Source organism: Marmota flaviventris, chromosome 1 (assembly GCF_047511675.1).
Source record: "Marmota flaviventris isolate mMarFla1 chromosome 1, mMarFla1.hap1, whole genome shotgun sequence".
Taxonomy (NCBI): Eukaryota; Metazoa; Chordata; class Mammalia; order Rodentia; family Sciuridae; genus Marmota; species Marmota flaviventris.
The window spans coordinates 16,304,900-16,329,064 of record NC_092498.1 but is presented as its reverse complement, the minus strand read 5'-3'; the positions used below and the strand labels follow the sequence as shown (position 1 = coordinate 16,329,064).

At 33.8% G+C, this 24,165-nt stretch overlaps 1 protein-coding gene across 3 annotated transcripts in view; it reads left to right on the top strand.

Moving 5' to 3' along the window:
• Trim24 (tripartite motif containing 24) overlaps positions 1–24,165 on the top strand; it is a 101,679-nt gene that overhangs the window by 45,019 nt on the left and 32,495 nt on the right. For 2 of the 3 annotated variants that reach the window (XM_027952140.2, XM_027952139.2), the window contains exons 3-7: positions 1,164–1,311; positions 5,719–5,851; positions 9,844–9,960; positions 13,067–13,181; positions 16,587–16,733. In XM_027952140.2, the coding sequence (XP_027807941.2) occupies positions 1,164–1,311; positions 5,719–5,851; positions 9,844–9,960; positions 13,067–13,181; positions 16,587–16,733 (660 nt within the window). The remainder of the gene's footprint in view (positions 1–1,163; positions 1,312–5,718; positions 5,852–9,843; positions 9,961–13,066; positions 13,182–16,586; positions 16,734–24,165) is intronic. The other variant, XM_027952141.2, reaches the window with a different exon arrangement.

The window sequence follows — 24,165 nt, the reverse complement described above, 5'->3', positions numbered from 1 at the left end:
ATCACTGCAAAACCTCCTAGTTTATCTTTATGCGGAAATGTTCCTTTTCTAATCTTTTCTCCACCTCACAGCAATATTGACTTTAAAATGTAAGATATGGCCATTCTACTTTCTTACTTAAAAAGCTTTCAATAGACTTCTCCAAAGACCAACATTATCATGTGACCTGCTTAATCTGGCCCTATCCTGCCTCACCACTAGCTCCTCCTCTTGCCAGTTATCCCTTGATCTCTGTACTTGAGTCATACTTGCTTTCTTAGTTCTTTGAATTTGCTATATTCTTCTTGTCTACAGTCTTTTGTTCATGTTCTTTTGTCTTCCTAGAAGACTTTTCAACTTTCATATCTTGATGTAATAGGATCTTTTTAGGAAAAGCTTTCTCTGGATACTCCTTCCTGTTGTTTTCTTCAGACTTCCAAATGTAATTCAATGAGAACAGTTTCTCCATCAGATACTCTTATAATTTCTCATATATTTTCTTTATGACAATTTTAAATAGTTTTATATGAGTGTGATTATTCCAGCAATGTATGTTTGCTTCACAGATATACTTGTGATCTTTACAGCTACTCTGTAAATTCAGTTACCACCCTCATTTTAGAAATAAGTAGTATATTGTGCCCAAGAGCACTTAGTTAATAGGTGTGTATGTTGGGGGGGATGAGATTCTAACCTGTGAGACTGTAGGCAGGGACTGTATTTGCTTTTCCTAATTCTTCTATTCCAACACCTAGTACAGTGCCTGGAATATTTAGTATATTAAACTAAGGAGAAAATATAACAACACTTACCTATGTTTAATGTTTCCATATCGTATGCATATAATTCATTACATAATGTCAATTTAAATTTGCAAACACTGTTGGGAACAGGAAAGACAATAGAACGAATAAGACATAACTTCCCTATGTTCATATATGAATACACAACCATTGTAACTCCACATTATGTACAACCACAAGAATGGGAAGTTACACTCTATATATGTATGACATGTCAAAATACATTCTACGGTCATGTATAACTAAAAATGAACAATTTTTTTAAAAAGGAAAAAAAAACCTGAGTCTAGTTTGGTTGGTGTATCATTTATGTTTAACTAGTAGATGAGCAACTTTTCATTTTTCTCAAAGATTTATGTGACATGCTTGCTTTATCATCAGGTGTGTACAAGCTGTGAAGACAATGCTGAAGCTAATGGGTTTTGTGTAGAGTGTGTTGAATGGCTGTGCAAGACATGTATTAGAGCTCATCAGAGAGTGAAGTTCACAAAAGATCACACTGTCAGACAGAAAGAGGAAGTATCTCCAGGTAATAAATCAGTTCCCTTTGTTCATTCATTCCCTATCTCTCCCAATGTACTTCCTTATGTTGATTTATTTGAATACATTTGTAAGCATTAAATGTGCTCTTACTTTTTAATATAGAGGTCAATATTGTTATTGAAATTGGACTACTTATAAATGTTGGTAAGCATGAATTAGTTAATACAATCCTCCTTCCTCACATTCATACTCCCAAACTCCTGCTAGTATAATTATCTTAATTTGGTATGAATATGGAGCAAATGAAAATTTAAAAAGTTGGTTTTTCTTATTTTCTCATCTCTAAAGTGATAAGGAATGGACCTAAACATTTATAGCTCTCTTCCTTCTAATATTTTGGTAGTAAACCTGCTTTGTGATATTTTCATGATATACAGATAGCCAAAGAAGCTTTGATTTTTATGTAATTATGGTTTTTGAGATTTTTTTGTGTTGTAAACTTTTAAAGTAACATTCACTGAAATAGATGTTTTATTTTAGTAAAATATTTGTAACTTAAAATTTATCTTTTAAAATATTTTTAAATATACAATCCAGCAGCATTAATTACATTTACAATGCTATGCAGCCATAACCATTATCTATTTCCTTTGGTATCTGGCTTATTTCATTTAGCATATTTTAAGGGTTCATACATTTCATAGTGTCTCAGAACTTAATTCCTTTTTATGGCTCATTATTATATTTTTATTTAAAATTTGTTTTGCTGCTTTTTATTCTGCAAGTGAACTAGTACAAATTTGCATGCCTACTCTGTATTCTGGGAACTTGGCTAGGAACGAAAATGAAAGAAGATATATATTTCCTGCACTCTAGAACTTTATAGTATAATAAGACTATAGCAGAATAAACAATTGTAGTTTGGCCTACCAAGTGCTATTGTTAGTACATGAAAGGACTAACAACCTCAGATTTGGGGATTTAGGTTGGAGGCTAGATAACTCCAATTGAAAGAGCTGCATCTATGGAAACAGAAGATTTTCTTCATGGCATCGAGGTTACATTTGATAGTGGGCCATAAAATTTCCTCAACAGATTTTAGCAGTTTAGATGTGGGTATAGAGAAGGGTTGGATGCATGTAGAGTTTGGGTTTAGCTGGACAGTGTAAGAGATACATTGTGATGACATTTTGAAGGATTTTTAAATTTTAACTGGATAAAGAAAAGAAATAGTGTTGGTTGATAGGATGATAGAGTGTTAGTTGGTTAGGGACTAGCCACTGAGATGCAGGAAGAGCTGTAACTAAGAATTAGAAAGCTGCACATGGTGGTACACGCTTGTAATCTCAGCTACTCAGGAGACTATTGTTGTTATAGTCGTTGATACTAGGGATTGAACCCAGAGCACTTAACCACTGAGCCACATCCCCAGCCCTTTTTATGTTTTATTTTGAGACAGGGTCTCTCTGAGTTGCTCAAGATCTCACTGAGTTGCTGAGGCTGGCTTTGTACTGGTGATCTTTCTGCCTCATCCTCATGAGCCGCTGGGATTACAGGTGTGCCCCACCACACCTGACAGATTATATTTTATCTAATTAACCTGTTTTATATTTTTTAGTTCATCAATCACAATTCTCTTAGATGACCTTAGTTTTATATTAAATTCTAGGACTAACTTTGTTGAGATATATACTTGGCCCTCATTTTCCTTTGCTTACTTATAAATACAAGTGCTTAAAGTTTGAGTTATACTTTACCACTTTGATTTCTGCCATTTTTAAAATATCCTGCATGTATAGTTACCAAGCAATTGAAGATATATGAATTTTTGTGTTTGCCTGTTTTCAAAACTACTTTGGTAGGTCTATAAATGTCCGTGATGTATGTTAAATGCAAAAAGAAGTTGTTTAACATTGTGATTATTATGAATCTAAGAATTCTTTAAAAGAACAAAATAATTTTCTTAGTGTTTTGGTTTTATTAGTTTCTATTTTTAACTTATTGGATTATGATCATGAAAATGTGAATCTTTTAATTCATTCTCTTTGCTAGTATACACAAAAGGATTTTTTAAGGATTTAGAAGTATATCAAAATAAATTTTTAGTGAATCAAAGATTTAAATACAAAATGAAAACCTTAAAAGGTATATCATGAAAGGAAAAACAAACATTTTTTATAACTATAGACTTTGTAGATAGTTTCTTAAAAACTGAAACCATTAAATATATCTGTTTAGAAAAACAACACCTTAAGAGAAGTTAAACTGGGAAAAATGTTTGAAGATCTTAGGCAGGCAATTTACTAAGTTCGTATGCAAGTCAACAAGAAAGCAAATTGGAAAGAAAATTTGTAGGAGTTATTAGCAGACAGTTCTTCCTTTTTTTGTAAATGCTGAGGTCAAACCTCAGGTCTCTTGCATTCTGGGTAAGTGCTGTCTCAGCTATATACCCAGTCCAGCCAACAACTTTTTTAAAAATATTTTTTAGTTATCAATAGACCTTTATTTTATTTATTTATATGCAGTGCTGAGAATCAAACCCAATGCCTCACAAGTGCTCTACCACTGAGCCATAAGTCCAGCCCCCCAGCCAACAAAAATTTTTAAAAGAAATATAAATGGCTGATTGTTAAAGAAATTTATCCTAAAATGTTGCTATTTTTCTCTCTCCCTTTCTCATCTATTGGCACGATTTAAAAATATGGAGAATATCCCCTACCAATATTCTCTACTCCATAAAAATATAGAAAATACCCTCTCTATATAAATTGGTTCTATTTTGAGGGGGTCATTTAGTTATTTCTATCTAAAATTACCCTTTGACCTAACAATTTTAGCACTAGGAATTTATTTTATGGAAACACTCAAGTGATTTATTGCTCTGTATGTGTTTTTCAGCATTTTCATACGATATTGAGAAATGAGGACTTTGCACTAGCACATGGTTTGCCCATTTGATGGAATGTTATACAATTAATAAATACATCTACCTCATTCTTATTTACTTACACAGAAAGGTATCTAAGAGTTAAGGGAGAAAAAGAATATCTTACATAACAATGTGTGTCATGTCACTAAATTTTATATCCTCTCTCCCCTGCCCTATTTTGAGGGGGAGGTACTGGGGATTGAATTCAGGGCTGCTCTAACAATGAGCTACATCTCCAGTCCTTTTTACTTTTATTTTGAGACTGGATCTCACTATGCTGGGTTTGCAATCCTCCTGCTGTAGCTTTCCAGGGAGCTGGAATTACAGATGTGTACCACCATGCCCAGCGCATCTTTTTATTTTATAAAACAAAACACTGCATGTTTTAGTCAGCTTTTTAGCTGCTGTGACCAAAAGGCGCAACAAAAACAATTTTAGAGGAAGAAGAATTTATTTGGGGGCTTTGGTTGCAGAGGGCTCAGTCCATAGGCAGCCAACTCCATTCCTCAGGGCCTGAGGTAAGGTAGAATATCAAGGTGGATGTGTGCGACAGAAAACAGCTCCGAACATCACACTAGGAAGCAAAGAGACACTACACTTACCTAAACTAAATCCCCCAAAGAAATGCCCCCAATGACCCATCTCTTCTAGCCATACCCTACTTGCCTATAGTTACTATTCAGTTAGTCCCTATTAGGGGATTAATGCACTGATAAAGTACATTAATCTCATTTTACCTACAAACTTTGTTGCATCATCTCACACATAAGCTTTTTTGGGGGGGTACCTAATATCTAAGCTATAACACTGTACTATATTACATAGGGTTCTATATACCCCAAAACAACCAGAGTAATACATTCTAGGTTATTAAGAATAGTTGTCTCTGAAAGTGGGATTATTTGTGAAATGTTTGGAGTTTTACCTTTGATTATTGGTGAGATAACTGGTATTACTGTTTGATCAACCAGAATAGTCATTTGTATTCTTGATTTTTCCACTTAAAATTATTACATAAGAATTTCTCAGTTTTATCCCCACATTAAAAAACTAATAAAAATTCACTAGAGTAACTGTAGTGTAATAGTAAAAACACTTAAGATTATTTGTGTCTAAATGGGTATCCTTTGTTAGGAATTTTGCAAAAATAGGGAGGTTTCTTATTCACTATTCCTTTTATATATTTTTATTAGATTTTTATGAATCACATTTTTTAAAATGTCCTTTCAAATTTGGCATAGAAAAAACATCTTTTTAATTACACAACTTTGCTCTTTCATTTACTACTGAATTAATGTGAACTTCTATTGTAGAAAATGAAAAGCTCATTTATATTTTTTTAGAAATACTGAAAATATTTAATATTATATACCTGTAATACCTAGTAGTAGTTACAGTATAGATAAAAATTATTTGTGGCTCTCATATCTATAGATTTGAGTTTAAGTGGACAATCTAGTAAGTATGAAGTATGAAAAAAATTATGTTAATTTTTTTCCTCTTTGCTTTCCATGATTTCTGCAGAGGCAGTGGGTGTGACCAGCCAACGACCAGTGTTTTGTCCTTTTCATAAAAAGGAGCAATTGAAGCTTTATTGTGAGACGTGTGACAAACTGACATGTCGGGACTGTCAACTGCTAGAGCACAAGGAGCATAGGTACTAGCACTATTCATTATGGACAGATTTATAATAAAGTTCTATATGGACTTGAGAACTGCTATCACCTCAGCTAAATGGCAGTCTGCAAAGTGGTATGCTGGCCTGTACCATAGCTTATCCACTTTGGCATTATTGGCATTTTGAGCTAGATAATTCTTTGTTTTGGGGAATGTCATACATTGTGTGGGGTTTAGCAGCAAACATCCTTGACCTCTAACAATTAGTTGCCACTGCACCCCACATCCTTCCCTAGTCATGACAATTTAAAAATATCTCTAGATATTACCAAATATCCTATGTAACACAATCACCCTGAGTGAGAAACTCTAGTTCAGACTCTGTTTTAGAACATGTGAAATTAGTTATAGGTGTTATAAAATTAGGATATTTTCTATTTAAAAAATAAATCTAGATTTCTGGTTTCATTTAAGAAATAACTGTTGTAGCCCTAAGTTCATATACTTTCACGCCAGCATTTAGCTGGAATTAACTTTAATGCTCTTCAGAATAAGACATGCCATTTCTGGTTCATTGTAGATCTTACCAAAGCTTACTTTTACATCTAACCTCCATAGGCACTTGAGTTAGCAACCACTGATTTGGGCAGTAACATTCAGATTAGTTGACACATGTATAGTTGCCTATAATGGTCCAAATTTCCCATAATGGAAGTCTGGATAATTTGGAGCAAGCATACCAATGAAGATCAGGAGAAAAGCTGGGTAAAATCCAGAAATTATCTATAAGAAATTTCAGATATAATCAAGTAGTAAAGAATTATTGTATCAGGATTTGGTTGAAAATAGGGGCAGAGAATTGCAGAGAATTTTTTACCTCTTGAGATATTTGCCTAGAGGTTGAGGAATAATTTTAATATACTCTCAGGGCTGAGAAGTGAGGGATTTGAGTTCAGGTTCATAAGGAGTAAAAGCTTCCTCTTGCCTTGAGTTGGGACCCTTATAGTAATGATCAATTAGCTTGTGAGCAGTACCTCGCATTAAATTAATATGAATTCTTACTGTGATGTCCCAAAGCACCTGTCAGAATCAAATGTGAATCCTCCGTAGAAAAGGAAAATATTCTAGGCTTAAAACTTATTTGGGTAGTGAATTTTATAAAATGTTATTCTGTATATAGTTAGAAATAGCCAGGTATATTTGATTAGACATTGTAAATGAAACCTAGTAGATATAACAAAGAATAAAAAGACCCACAGTTCTGCATCATATGTTCAACATGGTAAAAGACAAAATGGAAAGTTTGGGTGTAGTATTTCAGGGGTGTATAAAAGATGGTGGAATGAGATGGACATCATTACCCTAAATACATGTATGAAGACACGAGTGGTGTGAATATACTTTGTATATAGCCAGAGATATGAAAAATTATGCTCTATATGTGTAATACGGATTGTAATGCATTCTGCTGTCATATATAACAAATTAGAATAAAAATTAAAATTAAAAACTATAAAAAGAAAGCAAAATGGAAAGTATAGAACAGAAAATTACAGCAACTGAAATTAATTCAATAGAAGTTTGAACAGCAGATTTGACATAGCAGGAAATGAGAATTTTTGAACTAAAAATTAAGAAAATATCTAGAATGAAGCTTGGTAAACAAAAGAATGAAACATAGAAGGAAGTTTTCAATATGGATGTAATTACAATCCAAGTAGGAAAGAAAAGAATGGGAAAGAAGCAGTACTTGAGAAAATAATGAAATGGCTGAGAACTTGCAAGTACTCATGAAAGACATCTAGTTCATATTCAAGAAGTCCTACAATACCCAGCAGGATTGTTAAGAAAGTAATACTTTTGGGCTGGGGCTGTAGCTCAGTGGTAAAGTGCTTGCCTTGCATGTGTGAGGAACTGGATTCGATCTTCAGCACCACATAAAAAATAAATCAAGATTACTATGTGTTCATCTACAACTAAATAAATATTTAAAAAAGAAAGAAAGAAACTAACATTTTTAAACTATAGAAAGAATTACTGCAAATCTCAAGTTCTATCCCCAGTGTGCATATTTTTTTAAAAATGAATGAGATATTTTCATATTTTCATACTAAATACACTTAGAGAATCTATCTCTAGTAAACCCTCACTAAAGTACCCCTTTAGGTAAATAAATAACAGTAGGAGATGCACAAAGAAAAAAGTAATAGATATGAGTAAAGCTAAATGAATATTGACCTAGGAAACAATGTCTTGGTTTATGGTATATGTGTGTATCGTGTGTTACGCAGACATGTTAGGAGACATGGAGTCTAGGAAAAATGTAAAAAATACGGATTAATATTAGATGATGGTAAGTTTAGATATACATTTTGTAATGTCTAGGATAGTCACTAGAAGAATAGTAAAAAATATATGAAGGGGTCCAAGGTTATAGAGTAATCCATCAGTCTAAACTAGGCTACCAAAGTAAGACAAAGCAACAAAGATTAAGTGGGTTCAAATAAGGTCTTGGTAATTGGTACATCTGCAGATACATTCATACTTATATCAAATCTTAATGCATAAAATGTTCCAAATTATCAAACAATTTCAGTCTAGATAAGAAACAAAATAGAAAAATCCGCTATTTTGTTTTTTTATGGCACTGGGGGTCAAACTCAGGGCCTTAAGGAGCTACATCCTCAGATGCTCCTGCTATGTGCTTTTTATGAGAAATATCTAAATCCTGAGCAAATAAAAAGATTAATAGGAAAAGATATGTCATACAGATACTAACCAAAGGCAAGCTGAAGTAGCAGACAAAATATATTATTTTAGATTAAAAGGGAAGCTTTATGAAGATAAAAGGCTTAATTTAAAAGATACAACAGCTCTAAATTTATATGCATCATAAACTTAAAATGACAGAACTTTAAACTGGTAAGTACACAGAGTGGAAAATTTTAATATATGTTCCAAAGTATATTAAATACATAATTGACAAAATAAGACTAAAAATCAATAAAGAACATGTCAGTAAGATTATAATAACAGAATTAGCAAATGAAGTTATGGAGATTATGAAAACTATACTGAGTAATACACATTCTTTTCAAACATACAAAGAAAAAATTTTAATTGACCATATTACTAAGCAAAGTATTAAATTTCAAAGGATTGAAATCCTGCAAAATAACTTGTATAACCCAATAGAATTAATCTAGAAAACAACAGTAGAAGTGGAAAAAACTGTACTTTTGGAAGAGAAGAAATGGAATATGAAAATTAAATGTTCTGATAAATGATCATGGAGTATCCTAGAAAGAAAAAGGTCTAGAAGATACTGAGACAAATGACATATATGGGATATAGTCTAAAAGGGTACATGACTTACGAACATCAATTTTCTTGAATTTAATAACTACTATTATTAAATAAGAGAACATTCTTGTTTTTAGGAAACGCACACTGAATTATGTGGCTAAAGGGCAAAATTTGAAAAATAAATCTTTGAACTCTTACATATTTCATTTTGAAATTACTTCAGAATAAATCATTAATAATTAACTAAATCACCAAAGAAATCCTAACGGATATTAGAAAATATTTTTATCTAAATTATAGTAAAAAATAGTACGTATCAACCAAGCCTTAAGTTTTATAGCTAAATCCATCATTAGAAAGAAACTTTCAGAACTGTTAAATGATGAAATAGTTAATAGTTAATAAATCTTATTTTTTGCCAGATCTGCCCAATGTGCTCTGTAAGCCTTTAAAACTATTAGTGATGGATGTGTATCTTTCTTAAACTTAAGAAATAATTTTAAGAATGTCCATAAACATTATCTTTCAATATCCTTCTTAAGGAATAATATGAGAGAAAGGGGAAAACCTGCCTTACAGGGTTGTGTTTGGTACTTTTTAAAGATTATTATTTATATCCTTTATAATCTTAATTTTTTATTACTCATTTTTTTTTACATTTGGACTTCCCCTCATTTTATACATATATTTGTTTGAAATAATTTGCCTATTTACTTATTTCTTCAGATATCAATTTATAGAAGAAGCTTTTCAAAATCAGAAAGTGATCATAGATACACTAATCACCAAACTGATGGAAAAAACAAAATACATTAAATACACAGGAAATCAGATCCAAAACAGGTAAATTTGTACTTATGGTATTATACTAAATCATTTTTATATGTTAAGTGTATTCACATTTAAGAGAACATTTTTCTTAACTCATTGTGAAGCAATTAGTAAGCTATCAGATGACTCAATTTTTTTCTGGAAATTTTGGGTTAGAAAGCATTTTTTTCATCTATGAATTTTTTTAAACTAATGTGTTAATAAAATAAGTAGTAATAACTTATATATCTGGTAGGTATTAATAATTTATAATTATTTGGTATTTTCCAATTTAAAGATATGCCAAGATTTAAAAACAAAATCAACTATTTTTTCCAGCATTATAAAATATTTAAATAGTTGATTATATACTTAATTGCTGTTTTAAGGTTTGCTAAAATTTGGGATGCCCTCCCCTAAGGCTATGATCTTTCATTGCAAAGGGGTAGAAATTTTAGGACACTAAGACAGGGATTGTTAAACATACCTTTTTATTCCTTGTCTAATACAATATGCAGACAGTTTCTAGGTATTACTTGTTATACCTTTTATCCTCCAAAGAAGGAAATCAAATGTCCAAAGGCTTACATCTTAGAATTTAGCAATTGGGTAGCAAACAACTAACTCTTTGTAAGAAAGGGGGTTGTCTCACCGCTTTTTTTTTTTTTTAATCCCATGTAGGGCATGTAATGACATTTAATTAACACTTTAACACACTTGTGAAATCCCATGTCCTCTTTCTTTTGTTGTTTAACATACAAAAGTAACATGCCACTGCCTAAATAGGTCAAGAAATGCCAAATGGAAAGAACCCGAACAAAAGAGGCCTGGCAGGGGCTTTGAATATTGTTCACTGGGAAAATTGTGTCAGCCTTTGGGGTTCATCTTGCTCAAGACTCATCATAATTTTCTGTCATTCTTATCATTTTGGAACATAGTTAAGGGTGGAGGAGCATTTGGAAAAATTTTTTAGGTAATTTAATGTATTATCAGATTTCTTTAAAAGAGATTCTTAAATATGACTTTTCTTTTCTTGATGTTCCAGTATTATTATTACATAATTATTATATATTATATACATTGTTTTATATTGTGAGTCTTTTTTTAGTTTTTCTTACTCTTCTTTATCAGCTCTTTTTTCTTTAACCTTTCTCTTTTCATGTAACAACTCTTTAACCAAAGAGTAGTTCTTTTTTCTAAAAGTGCTTTAGAATATACTGTTCTAATCAGGATAATATTAGTAGGTTTTTAAATTTTTGATTCTGAGTAACTGAAAATTTATAATGAACATTTACTAAACGAACCAGGGGAGATAATTATAGACATTTCTACCATCTAGTGGCAAAAAGTAGTCATATAAAATAATTTAGTAAAAGATCTACCCTTACTGCGATTTACCCTTTTGACTTTTTTCTATCTCTTCCACTGTGTCTATGTTATGAGCTATGGGTCAGGATACCTTTCTTTTTTTTTAAACATGTGGTGGTCCATTCTTCCAACATCATTTGTTGAAAAGACTACCCTATCTCTATTGAATTGCCTTGGCACCTTTGTGGAAAATCAATTAACCATGTAAGTGTGGGGTTATTTCTTAACTGTGCTCTGTTCCATTGATTGTGTTTTCTTTTTTGCCAATACTCAACTTTCATTTTTATAATGTCATGAAATCAGGTAGTGTGAGTTCTTCAAATATGTTTTTACTTGTTTTCTTTTTTAGTGATTTATGCAATTCTGTTTTTTAACAAAATAATAGCATTCTTATATGTCAAGATGTTAGCTTCTGAAATGTAAAAATTTAAAGAATCTTCATTATTAATGTATTGATTACTTGCATTTCTTTATAGCCTATCTGATTTTAGAAGGATTAAATTACCACACTAATTTTGCTATTAACTCATTTTTATGTGTTTGTAAACATGTCTGTTTTCCCCTTATTTATACATTCTACCATCAGAAAGATTTAAATGAGTTGTTTTTTTGTTTTTGTTTTTGTTTTTTGAGATTGGTTGCTTCATAGGCTTATATAGGTCTCTTAATCCTATAGCTAAGTTGATATTAAACAATTTATCTTGAAGAATGTTCAACAGAGAATAATATCTCCACCATTTTGGTTTTAAAATGAGAAGTATAGTATGGGATAAACAGGAAAAATGAAGCTTTTTCTTTAATTTCATAAAGTTTGATATTTGACTTACTGTCTTTTCTACTTCTGTAAAATATTCTGGTGTGATGCTGTATGTTTTCTTTCTATCTATTTCATTTCCATGAGATCACATTCCCACTCTTTCAAACTGAAGGAAGAAAAGTTTTGATTGATGAAACATAACATAGTTATTTGACTGTTTAGTTTTCAAGATAAATATGTTTTGTAAGAAGTAGCGAAGTTTTTTTTTTTTTTTTTTTTTTTTTTTTTTGCTTTCATTCAGATATAATGAATACTTCAGCAGTTCAGAAGTCTAAGGTCAGAGTATTGTATTTATACTTTTCTACCTCTTAGTTGCAGTGAGCATGACAAAACTAGTTCAGTCGTAGTTTCTTTATCATGTTTATAAATCCTAGTTTTAGTCCAATCCCCCTACCCCATCCTTTAGGTAGTTAGAGTATTGATTTTCCTGGATATCAAATATCTTTCCAAATAACATTCTCCTAAAATGTGCTCATTCTCTTCCAATTTTGAGTATTTTGCTTTAAAGATCAATCTGAATGACTTGTTATCTTTCAGAATTTAATTTCATTGTCATCTTCAGAACAGTTGATTTTAAATGGAAGGACTCAGCTGGGCATGGTGGCACCTGCCCATGATCCAGAGACTTGAGAGGCCAAGGCAGGAAGTTTAGCAAGTTTGAGACCAGCCTTGGCACCTTAGTGAGAGCCTCAGCAACTTAGCCGAGACCCTGCCTAAGATTCAAAAATAAAAAAGGTTGGGAATGTAGTTCAGTGGTAAAGCACCCTGGATTCGAACCCTAGTACCAAAAAATAAATACACGAGTAAAAATAAATAAATGGAAGGACCCAGAAATGGATCTTTAAAGGGCTGAAAACATTTTGGTTTAATTTAGATATTAAAATATAAATTTTAAATATTGTAAAAAAAAGTCTGCCTTAAGTTTTAGATTTTTTTCCTTCATTTAATTTTCAGAATAATTGAAGTAAATCAAAATCAAAAGCAGGTGGAACAGGATATTAAAGTTGCTATCTTTACATTGATGGTAGAAATAAATAAAAAAGGAAAAGCTCTGCTGCATCAGCTAGAGGTAAGTTACTAGAGGGGACAGTATGTTGTGATTCAACAAAATTTTCTAATGTATGTGAATTTGAAATCATAGTCCTTTTGTAATCGTTTCCATTTACAATTTGATAACATCTCTTCCCCAATCCTAGTTTTCCTTTGACAGATTCTGTATTGTCTATTTATAGTTTTATAATACACTGGGAATGTTTTACTCCTCATTGTTTGCTTCACAGCATAAATGTAAGTTTTGCTCATAGGAGGAATGTTGAAGAGATGGGCCATTTTACAAATTCACTGAAGTGATAACTTTGTATCACCAAAGTGGCAGAGTTCCAATAAATTTTTCTAGGAAGATAACACTGGGAGATATCACTCATCCCCCACATAGTGATGCTTCTGTCAACAATGATGAGTTAGTCAGCTTTCCATCACTGTGATAGAATACCTGAGAAAATTAAGTTAAAGGAGGAAAGGTTTGTTTGGGCTCATTGTTGAAGAAGTTTCAGTCCATTGGTTTCTTGGCCCCATCATATAGGCCCACGGTGAGGCAGAACATCATGGCAAAGCATGATGTAAAGGAATGCTGCTCACCTCATGGCTGCCAGGAAGCAACAACAGAGGAAGAGGCCTGGGTCCCAATATATCCTTCAAAGGTATATCCCTAGTGCCCTTCCTCCAACTAGACCCCACCACCCTACTATAGTGCCACCAGCTATGGACTTTTGGGGAACATTCCATGTCCAAATTATAACAAACAGACTACATACATAACAGTGGTCCCATAAGATTATTTGTAAGTGTACCCTGAGATGTTCGCCCAATGAGGAAATTGCTTAATGATGTTTCATATAGTGTATCCTATTGTTAAACAGTGCATAACCGTTCGTATTTAACCCTGTGAGAAATTAAGTAAATTATTGTGGCTCCTACCCTCAACATTTTATAGTATTAATATGAAAGCATCACTTAGGAAGTGATGTTCAAGGCAACTAGGATAGTTGTTTCTAACTGCAGTTAAGAAAAATATTGCTATCTTCATCAGCTTTTTTTGAACTCATGAAGGTCAATATCCAAAGTCAGTGCTTGACATCAAATAAAATGAGATAACAACTTGTACATTGTATTTTAAGGTATAATATTAATTGCATCATTTTGAGGCATTCTTTAATATATCAATGCAGAAAGAATTCACAGTCAAGAAGCAATTTAGAATGAGAATTAAAGAATCCTAACATTAGCAGAGTTAAAAAAAAATTAAGATTTCTAGAAATAATAAGTTCAGCCTCTTTATTTCATAGTTGACCAAGTTTAAGTTCTCTGTCAGAAAGTTCTTGCTTGAAAGTCTAGTCATTCCCACGTTTTATCAACCAGTCCCATGAAACAAAGACTAAAATAATTCTCTGTTTTTTAGGAATAAGTTATTTGGTTAGGAAATGTTTTGAGCAGAAGGAATCCGACCCCCTTTGTAGTAACTATGTTTTTAAGTCTTTGCAATTTGTATATAAACTTTTAAAAACCCACATTTAATCAAAATTGGAAGTATTCAAAGCTCTACTTAATAAACATCACTTTGATTTGCTTCCCCAGGTATTAGTAATGCACATACTGCTGTTTCCAAACTTTATTGTACATTAGAATCATTTGAAGAACTTTAAAATAACCAGACCCTTGAATCTATAAAAATGAATCTGGTCATCAATATTATTTTTAATCAGTCTTCACTTGTAATTTTCACGGCACCTTTTAAAAATGCCTCTATTCCTCATAACAATTTTCCTGGTTCAGAGTTCTCCTTAAAGGCAAATAAATTTAACCAATTTTATTTGCTAAAGTCCAAACAGTTGTTACCATAGAAGACCAAGACACTAGGGCTTCTTCTCCTTAATTTGCAACCTCCTCAAAAGTCAACAAATTTCTATTTCCACTAGAATGTTTCCAAAGAAACACTTAGGTCTCACAGAGGTCAGAAATAGTCTAAAAGGTAAGTCATCTTCTCTTTAAGCTTAAATTAGATATGGCAAAGCCATTGCCTGTTAACAGTCCTTCAATAGCTAAATCAATTTAATTAGCATGTGTGTTTTCCAAATTTAGAACTAAAAAATGCAGTCTTTATTGAGAACATAGGTACATGTTGAAATATAGCAGTTTTACTTTTAAACTTTTCTAATTTGAGTTAGTAGGAAGCCCTGTTTATTCCCCTTTCTTTGCTAGGATGAGAATGAGGTTTTTGGATGGACCTTTAAAATAATCCAAGTTTAGTGCTCTCCACTTTAGGACTACCCTGTTTGCTAAAGGCAGTATGTATTTTCCTTACAGAAATTCTGTATTCTGCTTTTATGTAGCTTTATAAAAGTGCATTAACACAATTATCCACTGTATGTTTTGGATCCCATGGTAATTCTCAGTAGACAGAAATGATATCATACCTGTTTTAATCAGCTTTTTTGCTGCTATGACCAAAAGACTGATAAGAACAATTAGAGGAGAAAAAGTTTATTTGGGGGCTCATGATTTCAGAGGTCTCAGTCTATAGATAGCTGACTCTCTTCCCCAGGGCTCCAGGCGAGGAAGAGCAGCATGGTGGAAGGGTGTGACAGAGGGAAGCAGCTCAGGACATCACACCAGGAAACACGGAAAGAGACTCTCCTCACCATGGACAAAATATAAACCCCCAAGGCATGCCCCCAATGACTTACTTCCTCCAGACCCACCCTACCTGCCTATAGTTACCACCCAGTTAATCCCTGTCAGGGATTAATTGATTATATCAAGATGCTCATAACCTGATTCATCTCTAAATTTTGTTGCCTTACTCACACAAGCTTTTAGGGGACACCTCATATGTAAACCATAACAATGCCTTTCTAAATATTAATACTACATCCAAAGGAGAAGTGTTATTTACCACACTTCATTATTCTGAGCACAAACTAGTTTCAGGTGGGACTAGAATACCTAAAAGGTAAGATCATATCATTGATAAAATCATTCTGTATTCTGCTTTTATGTAGCTTTATAAAAGTGCATTAACACAATTATCCACTGTATGTATTGAATCATTAAATTGCTTAATAGTACATCTATTTCATTTGCAAATTTTGAACTTAACATTGTGTATATTATAGCTAATGCATGCTTTTGTCCTTTTGTGTATTTGGCAGGATGCATTAACAGAGATCTAAAGCCCAGAATATGTAAAGCCAAACCCAAGGGATAAGGGCTGGAGGCAATTTATGAGATATGGTTTTTGTTTGTTTGTTCCAGTGAGAGTGATCTTTTGTACTAAGGAAAAAAATACTAAGAGTATTTTCAGCTGCTATCAGTTGGTATATTTGAGGGCACTTATTCTCATTTGCTTATCTAAAAATGTCCTTTGAAATAAATGTTAAGTGCAGAAAATAATTTGAAATTATTTCCTTCTTTTCAGAGCCTTGCAAAGGATCATCGCATGAAACTTATGCAACAACAACAGGAAGTAGCTGGACTTTCTAAGCAGTTGGAACATGTCATGCATTTTTCTAAATGGGCAGTTTCCAGTGGCAGCAGTACAGCATTACTTTATAGCAAGCGATTGGTAAGATAAAGTATGGTATTTGACTTTTGTAAAAGTGTGTAGTAAAACAAGAGTCACTGGACTGCTTGAAATTCATAAATGAGCCTTGTGTGATATTGTGCACTTGCAGTCCCAGCTACTCAGGAGGCTGAAATTCAATGTGATTTACCTATTTCTAATTTTTTTTTTTTGAGAGAGAGAGAGAATTTTTTTTTAAATATTTATTTTTTAGTTTTCAGCGGACACAACATCGTTGTTTATATGTGGTGCTGATGATCGAACCCGGGCCACACGCATACCAGGCGAGTGCGCTACCGCTTGAGCCAAATCCCCAGCCCCCTATTTCTAATTTTAAGTGACCAAAATATCTTGGTTTTAAAAAATATTTTTAACTGGTACAATTTAGGTGTGACTTCAATTTTAATCTACTAGATCACTCCTATTTTTTTCCCAACTTTTCACTGTTTTCATAGCAATTAAACTTAATACAAATAATAATGTTAATAAATAATGATAGTAAACATTCACTGATCATCTGTAGCAAGCCAGGATCTAATTCTAAGCATTTTTATGCAATATTTAAACTTTTACATCATTCTTATGTGATAGATACACCTATCCATTCCCATTATACAAATGATGAAATCAAGGAATAGAGTTACATATGACTAATATCACCCAGTTAAGAGGTGTTACTAAGCATCAAATTACAGTGTCAAACTGCCAGGGCCCCATCTCTACTCTGGGTCCTGGCTGTTAATTAAGGGAAATACTGTAGGAGCGATAGGAGATAAAGAAAAGACAGACACACCTAGGGAGAAAAAGCTGGGGCCAGATTGGTAGCCAAGTGGTAGCCAAGTCTCACAGCCAGGTGAGTGCTGACAGACTGGTGACTGACTCAGAGCTAGCTCAGAAAGTTTATTTGATAGTTTTCATCATTAAAAGGTTAATTGTGGCCGGGCACAGTGGTGCATGCCTGTAATCTTAAAAGTTTGGGAGGCTGAGGCAGGAGGATTGAGAGTTCAAAGCCAGCCTCAGCAAAAGCAAGGTGCTAAGCAACTCAGTGAGACCCTGTCTGTAAATAAAATACAAAATAGGGCTGGGGATGGGGCTCAGTGGTCAAGTGCCTCTGAGTTCAATCCCTGATTTATCAGAGATACCACCCCACCCCCAATTTTTTAAAAAAAGTTCAATTATGGGAAAGTTTCAGCAAAGCAGACAGAGTCTGAAGGATGCAGAACTCGCAAGATAGTAGGGTCATCATCTTGTTTTGCTCAGAATCTTCTGTCTCTGGAAGAAAGTGCTGAACTCAAGTCTTCAACTGATAGAGCCTCGAGCCTTCACACATGGCACCCCTGGCCAGCGTTACCATATAACTGGGCCATTTTTGTTTAAATTTATTTGTTCTAATCAGTTATACATGACAGAAGAATGCTCTTCGATTCACTGTACACAAATGAAGCACAATTTTTCACTTCTGGTTGTACACGAAGTAGGATCACACCATTTGTGCAATCATATATGTACCCTAGGGTAATGATGTCCTTCTCATTCCACCATCTCTCTTGCTCCCATGCCCATTTCCCCGCTTCCCTTTGCCCAATCCAAAGTTCTTCAACTCATCCCATGCCCCACCATTATGGATTAGCATCCACTTAGAGAAAACATTTGGCCTTTGGATTTGGGGGATTGGCTTACTTCATTTAGCACGATATTCTCTAATTCCATCCATTTACCTGCAAATGCCCTGATTTTATTCTCTTTTATCGCTGAGTTATATTCCATTGCGTATATACCACAGTTTCCTTATCCATTTATCTATTGAAGGCCATCTAGGTTGGTTCCACAGTTGAGCTATTATGAATTGTGCTGCTATAAAAATTTATGTGGCTGTGTCACTGTAGTATGCAGTTTTTAACTCCTTTGGGTATAGACCGAGGAGAGGGATAGCTTGGTCAAATGGTGGTTCCATTCCCAATTTTCCAAGGATTTTCCATACTGCTTTCCATATTGGCTGCACCAATTTGCAGTCTCACCAGCAATGAATGAGTGTGCCTCTTCTCCCACATCCTCGCCAACACTTAGTGTTTCTTGTATTCTTGATAACTACCATTCTGACTGGAGTGAGATGAAATCTTAGAGTAGTTTTGATTTGCATTTCTCTGATTACTAGAGGTGTTGAACGTTTTTTGATATATTTGTTGATTGATTATATATCTTCTGAGAAGTGTCTCTTCAGTTCCTTAGCCCATTTATTGATTGGGTTGTTTGGTTTTGTGGTGCTAAGTTTTTTGAGTTCTTTATATATCTTGGCGATTAGTACTCTATCTGATGTTCATGTGGCAAAATTTTGCTCCTACACTGTAGGCTCTCTCTTCAGCTCATTGATTGTTTTCTTTTGCAGAGAAGAAGCATTTTAGTTTAAATTTATTGCTTCTTGATTTATTTCTTGCACTTTAGAAGTCTTGTTAAGGAAGTCAGGGCCCGATCCGACATGATGAAGATTTGGGCCTACTTTTTCCTCTGTTAGGCTCAGTGTCTGGTCTAATTCCTAGGTCCTTGAGCCACATTGAGTTTTGTGCATGATGAGAAATAGGGGATTAACTTTATTTTGCTGCATATGGGTTTCCAGTTTATTGAGCCCCATTTTTTGAAGAGCTTTCTTCAGTATATGTTTTGGACACCTTTGTCTAGAATGAGATAACTATTTATATGAGTTTGTCTCTATGTCTTCTGTTCTGTACCGTTGGTCTACATGTCTGTTTTCATGCTAATACCATGCTGTTTTTGTTACTATGGCTCTAGAGGGTAGTTTAAGTCTGGTATTTTAATGCCTCCTGCTTCACTCTTCTTGCTAAGGATTGCTTTGGCTCTTGTGGGTCTCTTATTTTTCCAAATGAATTTCATGACACCTTTTCTATTTCTATGAGGTATGAGATTGGGATTTAAATTGGTATCACATTGAGTCTGTATAGTGCTTTTGGTAGCTTGGCCTTTTTGACAACATTAATTCTGTGTATTCAAGAGCATGAAAGGTCTTTCCATCTTCTAAGGTCTTCTTCAATTTCTTTCTTTAGTGTTCTATAGTTTTTCTTGTAGAGGTATTTCACCTCTTTTGTTAATTGATTCCCAAGTATTTTATTCTTTCTGAGGCTATTGTGAGTGGGATGGTTTTCCTAATTTCTCTTTCAAAGGATTCATCACTGATGTATAGAAATGCATTTGATTTATGGGTATTGATTTTATATCCTGCTACTTTGCTGAATGCGTTTATTAATTCTAGAAGTTTTCTGGTGGAAGTTTTTGGATTCTCTAAGTATAAAATCATGTCATCAGCAAATAATGATAGTTTGAGTTCTTCTTTTCTTATTTGTATTCCTTTAATTTTTTTCAACTAATTGCTGTAGCTGGAATTTCGAGGACTTTGTTAAATAAAAGTAGTGAAAGAGAGCAACCCTGTCTTGTTCCAGTTTTTAGAGGGAATGCTTCCAATTTCTCTCCATTTAGAATGATGCTGGCCTTGGGTTTAGCATATATAGCTTTTATAATGTTGAGGTATGTTCCTAGTTTTTCTAGTATTTTGAACATGGAAGTATTTTGTCAAATACTTTCTCTGGATCTATTGATATAATCATATAATTTTTATCTTTGAGTCTATTGATGTGGTGAATTACATTTATTGATTTCCGTATGTTGAACCAACCTTGCATCCGTGGGATGAACCCCACTTGATCATGGTGCACTATCTTTTTAATATGTTTTTGTATGAAATTTGCCAGAATTTTATTAAGATTTTTTTTGTGTCTCTGTTCATCAAGGATATTGGTCTGAAGTTTTCTTTCTTTGATGAGTCTTTGTCTGGCTTTGGTATTGGGGTGACACTAGCTTTGTAGAATGAGTCTGGAAGGATTTCCTGCTTTTCTATTTCGTGGAATAATTGAATATTGGTATTAATTCTTCTCTGAAGGTCTTGTAGAACTTGGCTGAGAATCCATCTGGTCCTGAGCTTTTCTTGGTTGGTAGACTTTTGATGGTGTCTTCTCTTTCCTTGCTTGAAATTCATCTATTTAAATTGTGTATGTCCTCCTGATTCAGTTTGGGTAGATCATATGCCTCTAGAAATTTGTTGGTGGCTTCAGGATTTTCTATTTTACTGGAGTATAAATTTTCAAAATAGTTTCTAATTATCTTCTGTATACCAGTGGTGTCTGTCATGACGTTTCCTTTTTCATCACAAATTTTAGTAATTTCCATTTTCTCTCTCTTTTCGTTAGAGTGTTAAGGGGTTTATCAATTTTATTTATTTTTTCAAAGAACCAGCTTTTTGTTTTGTCTATTTTTTGAATTTTTTTTTTCAATTTCATTGATTTCCACCCTGATTTTAATTGTTTCCTGTCTTCAACTGCTTTTAGTGTTGATTTGTTTTTCTTTTTCTAGGGCTTTGAGATGTAATGTCAGGTTGTTTATTTGTTGATGTTTGTTTTCTTTTTTTAATGAAAGAGCTTAATGCAATGAACTTTCCTCTTTGCGCTGCCTTCATAGTGTCATAACTGGGCCATTTTGACCTACATCTTCGCACAAGCAGCTTCTAGCTCAAACACAGCCAGGAGAGAGTCAGAGGCCATGATTTCATTTGCCGCTCTCCATATCAAACCAGACTCCAGAGTCTGTGTTCCTCTCCTTAGTACTATACTGCAATATATGATACTGGATATTTCAACCCTATTTGGCGAATTTTTTTTGTTGGTGTTTGTTTTCCTTTTTTCTTTCTGTGCTAGGAATCGAACCCAAGGCATAACACATGCAAGCCAAGCACCCCACTACTGAGCTCTCAGTGAATTTTTAAATTTTTATTAATTATTAATGGACCTTTATTCATTTATTTGTTTATATGCGGTGCTGAGAATTGAACCCGGTGCCTCTCACATGCTAGGCAAGCGCTCTACCGTGAGCCACAACCCCAACCCTTCACTGAACTATCTTAAAAGTAGTCTAGTATGTCACTTCATTTGAATCACTTGGCTATGCCTGTTGAGTACTGCTGGCATGGGACCAGATTTTGCATTTCTAATAAGCCAAGATGGTGCTAATGCTGCTCATCTGTGGACCATGCTTTGAGGATCTAGAAGACATTTAGCCATTTAAAGTCAAGCCATATAAATGTTCTTAAAAATTTCTACTTTAGTCTTTTTTTATTTTTTGAAAATGTATAACAAAATCTCCTAAATGATCAGTAACCCAAATAATAACATATAACAAATTACTTAGTCTTATTAACTAATAATTTTGATAAAGATAAACTAAAATCAGCCCAAACACATGTACTAGTATTGATTGTTCTAAACTTTTGCCAGAAGAAATGACTTTAAGGCTAGCTGCTATTTAAAAAAGGTTATAAATAACTATTTACTATTTTTTCCTAGATAAAGCCCCTGTCCTTCAAGAATGTGTTAGGGGAAAAATTATTTAATCTTTTTCTTTAAATTTTCTCTTTTTTTCCTACTGAATCTAAGAAATAAAAAGTCAATGTTGGTACATTTTTTTTGCTTAAGCTAAAAGAAATAGGAAAACAGACAATACATACTCATTAAATTTCTAATAATTATGAGGTAAAAAGCTGAAATCTCTGGATAAGTAAGTCTATACAAATAACAGGCTAGATTTGCTGATTTCCAGAATGTGAAGGGACATGCAGAAATAATTTAATGCCTTTCGTAAGAACAGAACTCAAGTTGTGCTAAAACTTCATTTTCCATGAGTAAATGCCAATCCACAGAATAGGTTTCTTTCTTCTCCTATCCATTTAGTGCTAATTTTTATGGACTTCTGGCCTGATGTTGCAAACAAGGGTCAAAGAGCTGTGGTTCTTTTACTTGCAGGCCTCAAACACCTTGGCCATTGGCTTCTCAGCATACATGCAACTACTGAATCCCCTATGACTGACTGGCCATGGTTGTAGAAACAGTGTGATGGCCTCTCAGGTCACTAGTTTCAATAGAGATTTATAGCCTGAAATAATATGACATCCAAATCAGTTTTCTGCCACCTATTTTTTGAAATCAAATGACAGGAATTTCCTCTTTCTCTCTTTTTTTTTTTTCTTTCACAATACTGGAGATTGAACCTAGCCTTTGCATGCTAGGCAAGCACCCTATCACTGAGCTACATCTACTTTTTCCACTTTTTAAATTTTTATTTTGAGACAGGGTCTTGTTAAATTGCCCAGTCTAGCCTTGAGTTTGCTCTCTTCCTGCCTCAGCCTCCCAAGTAGCAGGGGTAACAGGGTCACATAGCTCCTATATCATTTGTAAATAAGGAAATGAAAATTTTATTTTATTTTTAGATGTGGGATTGAACCCAGGGGCATTTATCCATTGAGCCACATCCCCAGCCCTATTTAGTATTTTATTTTGAGACAGAGTCTTACCAAGTTGCTTAGGGCCTTCCTAAGTTGCTGAGGCTGACCTGGAACTTGTGATCCTCTTGCCTCAGCCTCCAGAGCCACTGGGATTACAGGTGTGTGCCACTGTGCCTTTCTTGCATGTTGTATGTTTTTTGTATTTGTTTTGTTGTTTTTTTGTTTGTTGTTTTGTTTTTGACTATTGAGTTGTGTGAGTTCTTTGTTTGTCTTGAATATTTGCCCATATTGGATATATAGTTTGCAAATAATTTTTCCCTATCTTAGGCTGCCTTTTCATTTTCTTCATTGTTTCCCCTATTATGCAGAAGCATTTTAGTTTGATGTGGTTTTGCTTGTTTATTTTTTTTTCAGTTGGACAACTTTTACTAACTGAGAAAACTACATTTAAAATGTGATTTAAAACAAAATGGAATTAAGGAAAAAGACATAAGTTTTTTAAAGAACTTCTGCACTGTGCTAAAAATCAAATAGTTCTTTAGTAATATAATGCACCAATCCAGAAAATCGAATTCTCTATTTAACATTTTCAAAGGTGATATTAAGGTCAAGAATTTCACATCTATGGTAGCACATATAGAAGGATCTATATATGATACCCACACCTATGAAACTTAGAATTTTGACAGTGCTTAATAAAAGATTTTAGAATCACATCCAATGAATCTCAAATCTAGGTCCCATATGTCACCCCCTGCGACAAGGGTACGTGGGAGACCAGCCTATCTACTCCGAGGCACCAACTGTCGGAATCGCCCTCCAACAGGGGTAGTGAAGCACACTAGACCAGCTAGTGTCTCCGGGGTTGAGCGAGAGGGTTAAGTGTCTCTACCCGGCCCGCCATCCAACCTGGCCCACAATCACACCCAGTGGGGAGATGAGTCAACCGTGAAGGTGCAATAATCTCAACTTTATTGTGTAAGGGACAAGGTTATATAGTGCTAGGAGGGGGTAAGAAGAGACAGTAGCAAGAACCAATAAGGAGCAGTTATGTCACTACCACTGAGGCCTAGGCAGATTTCAGATTAAACCATT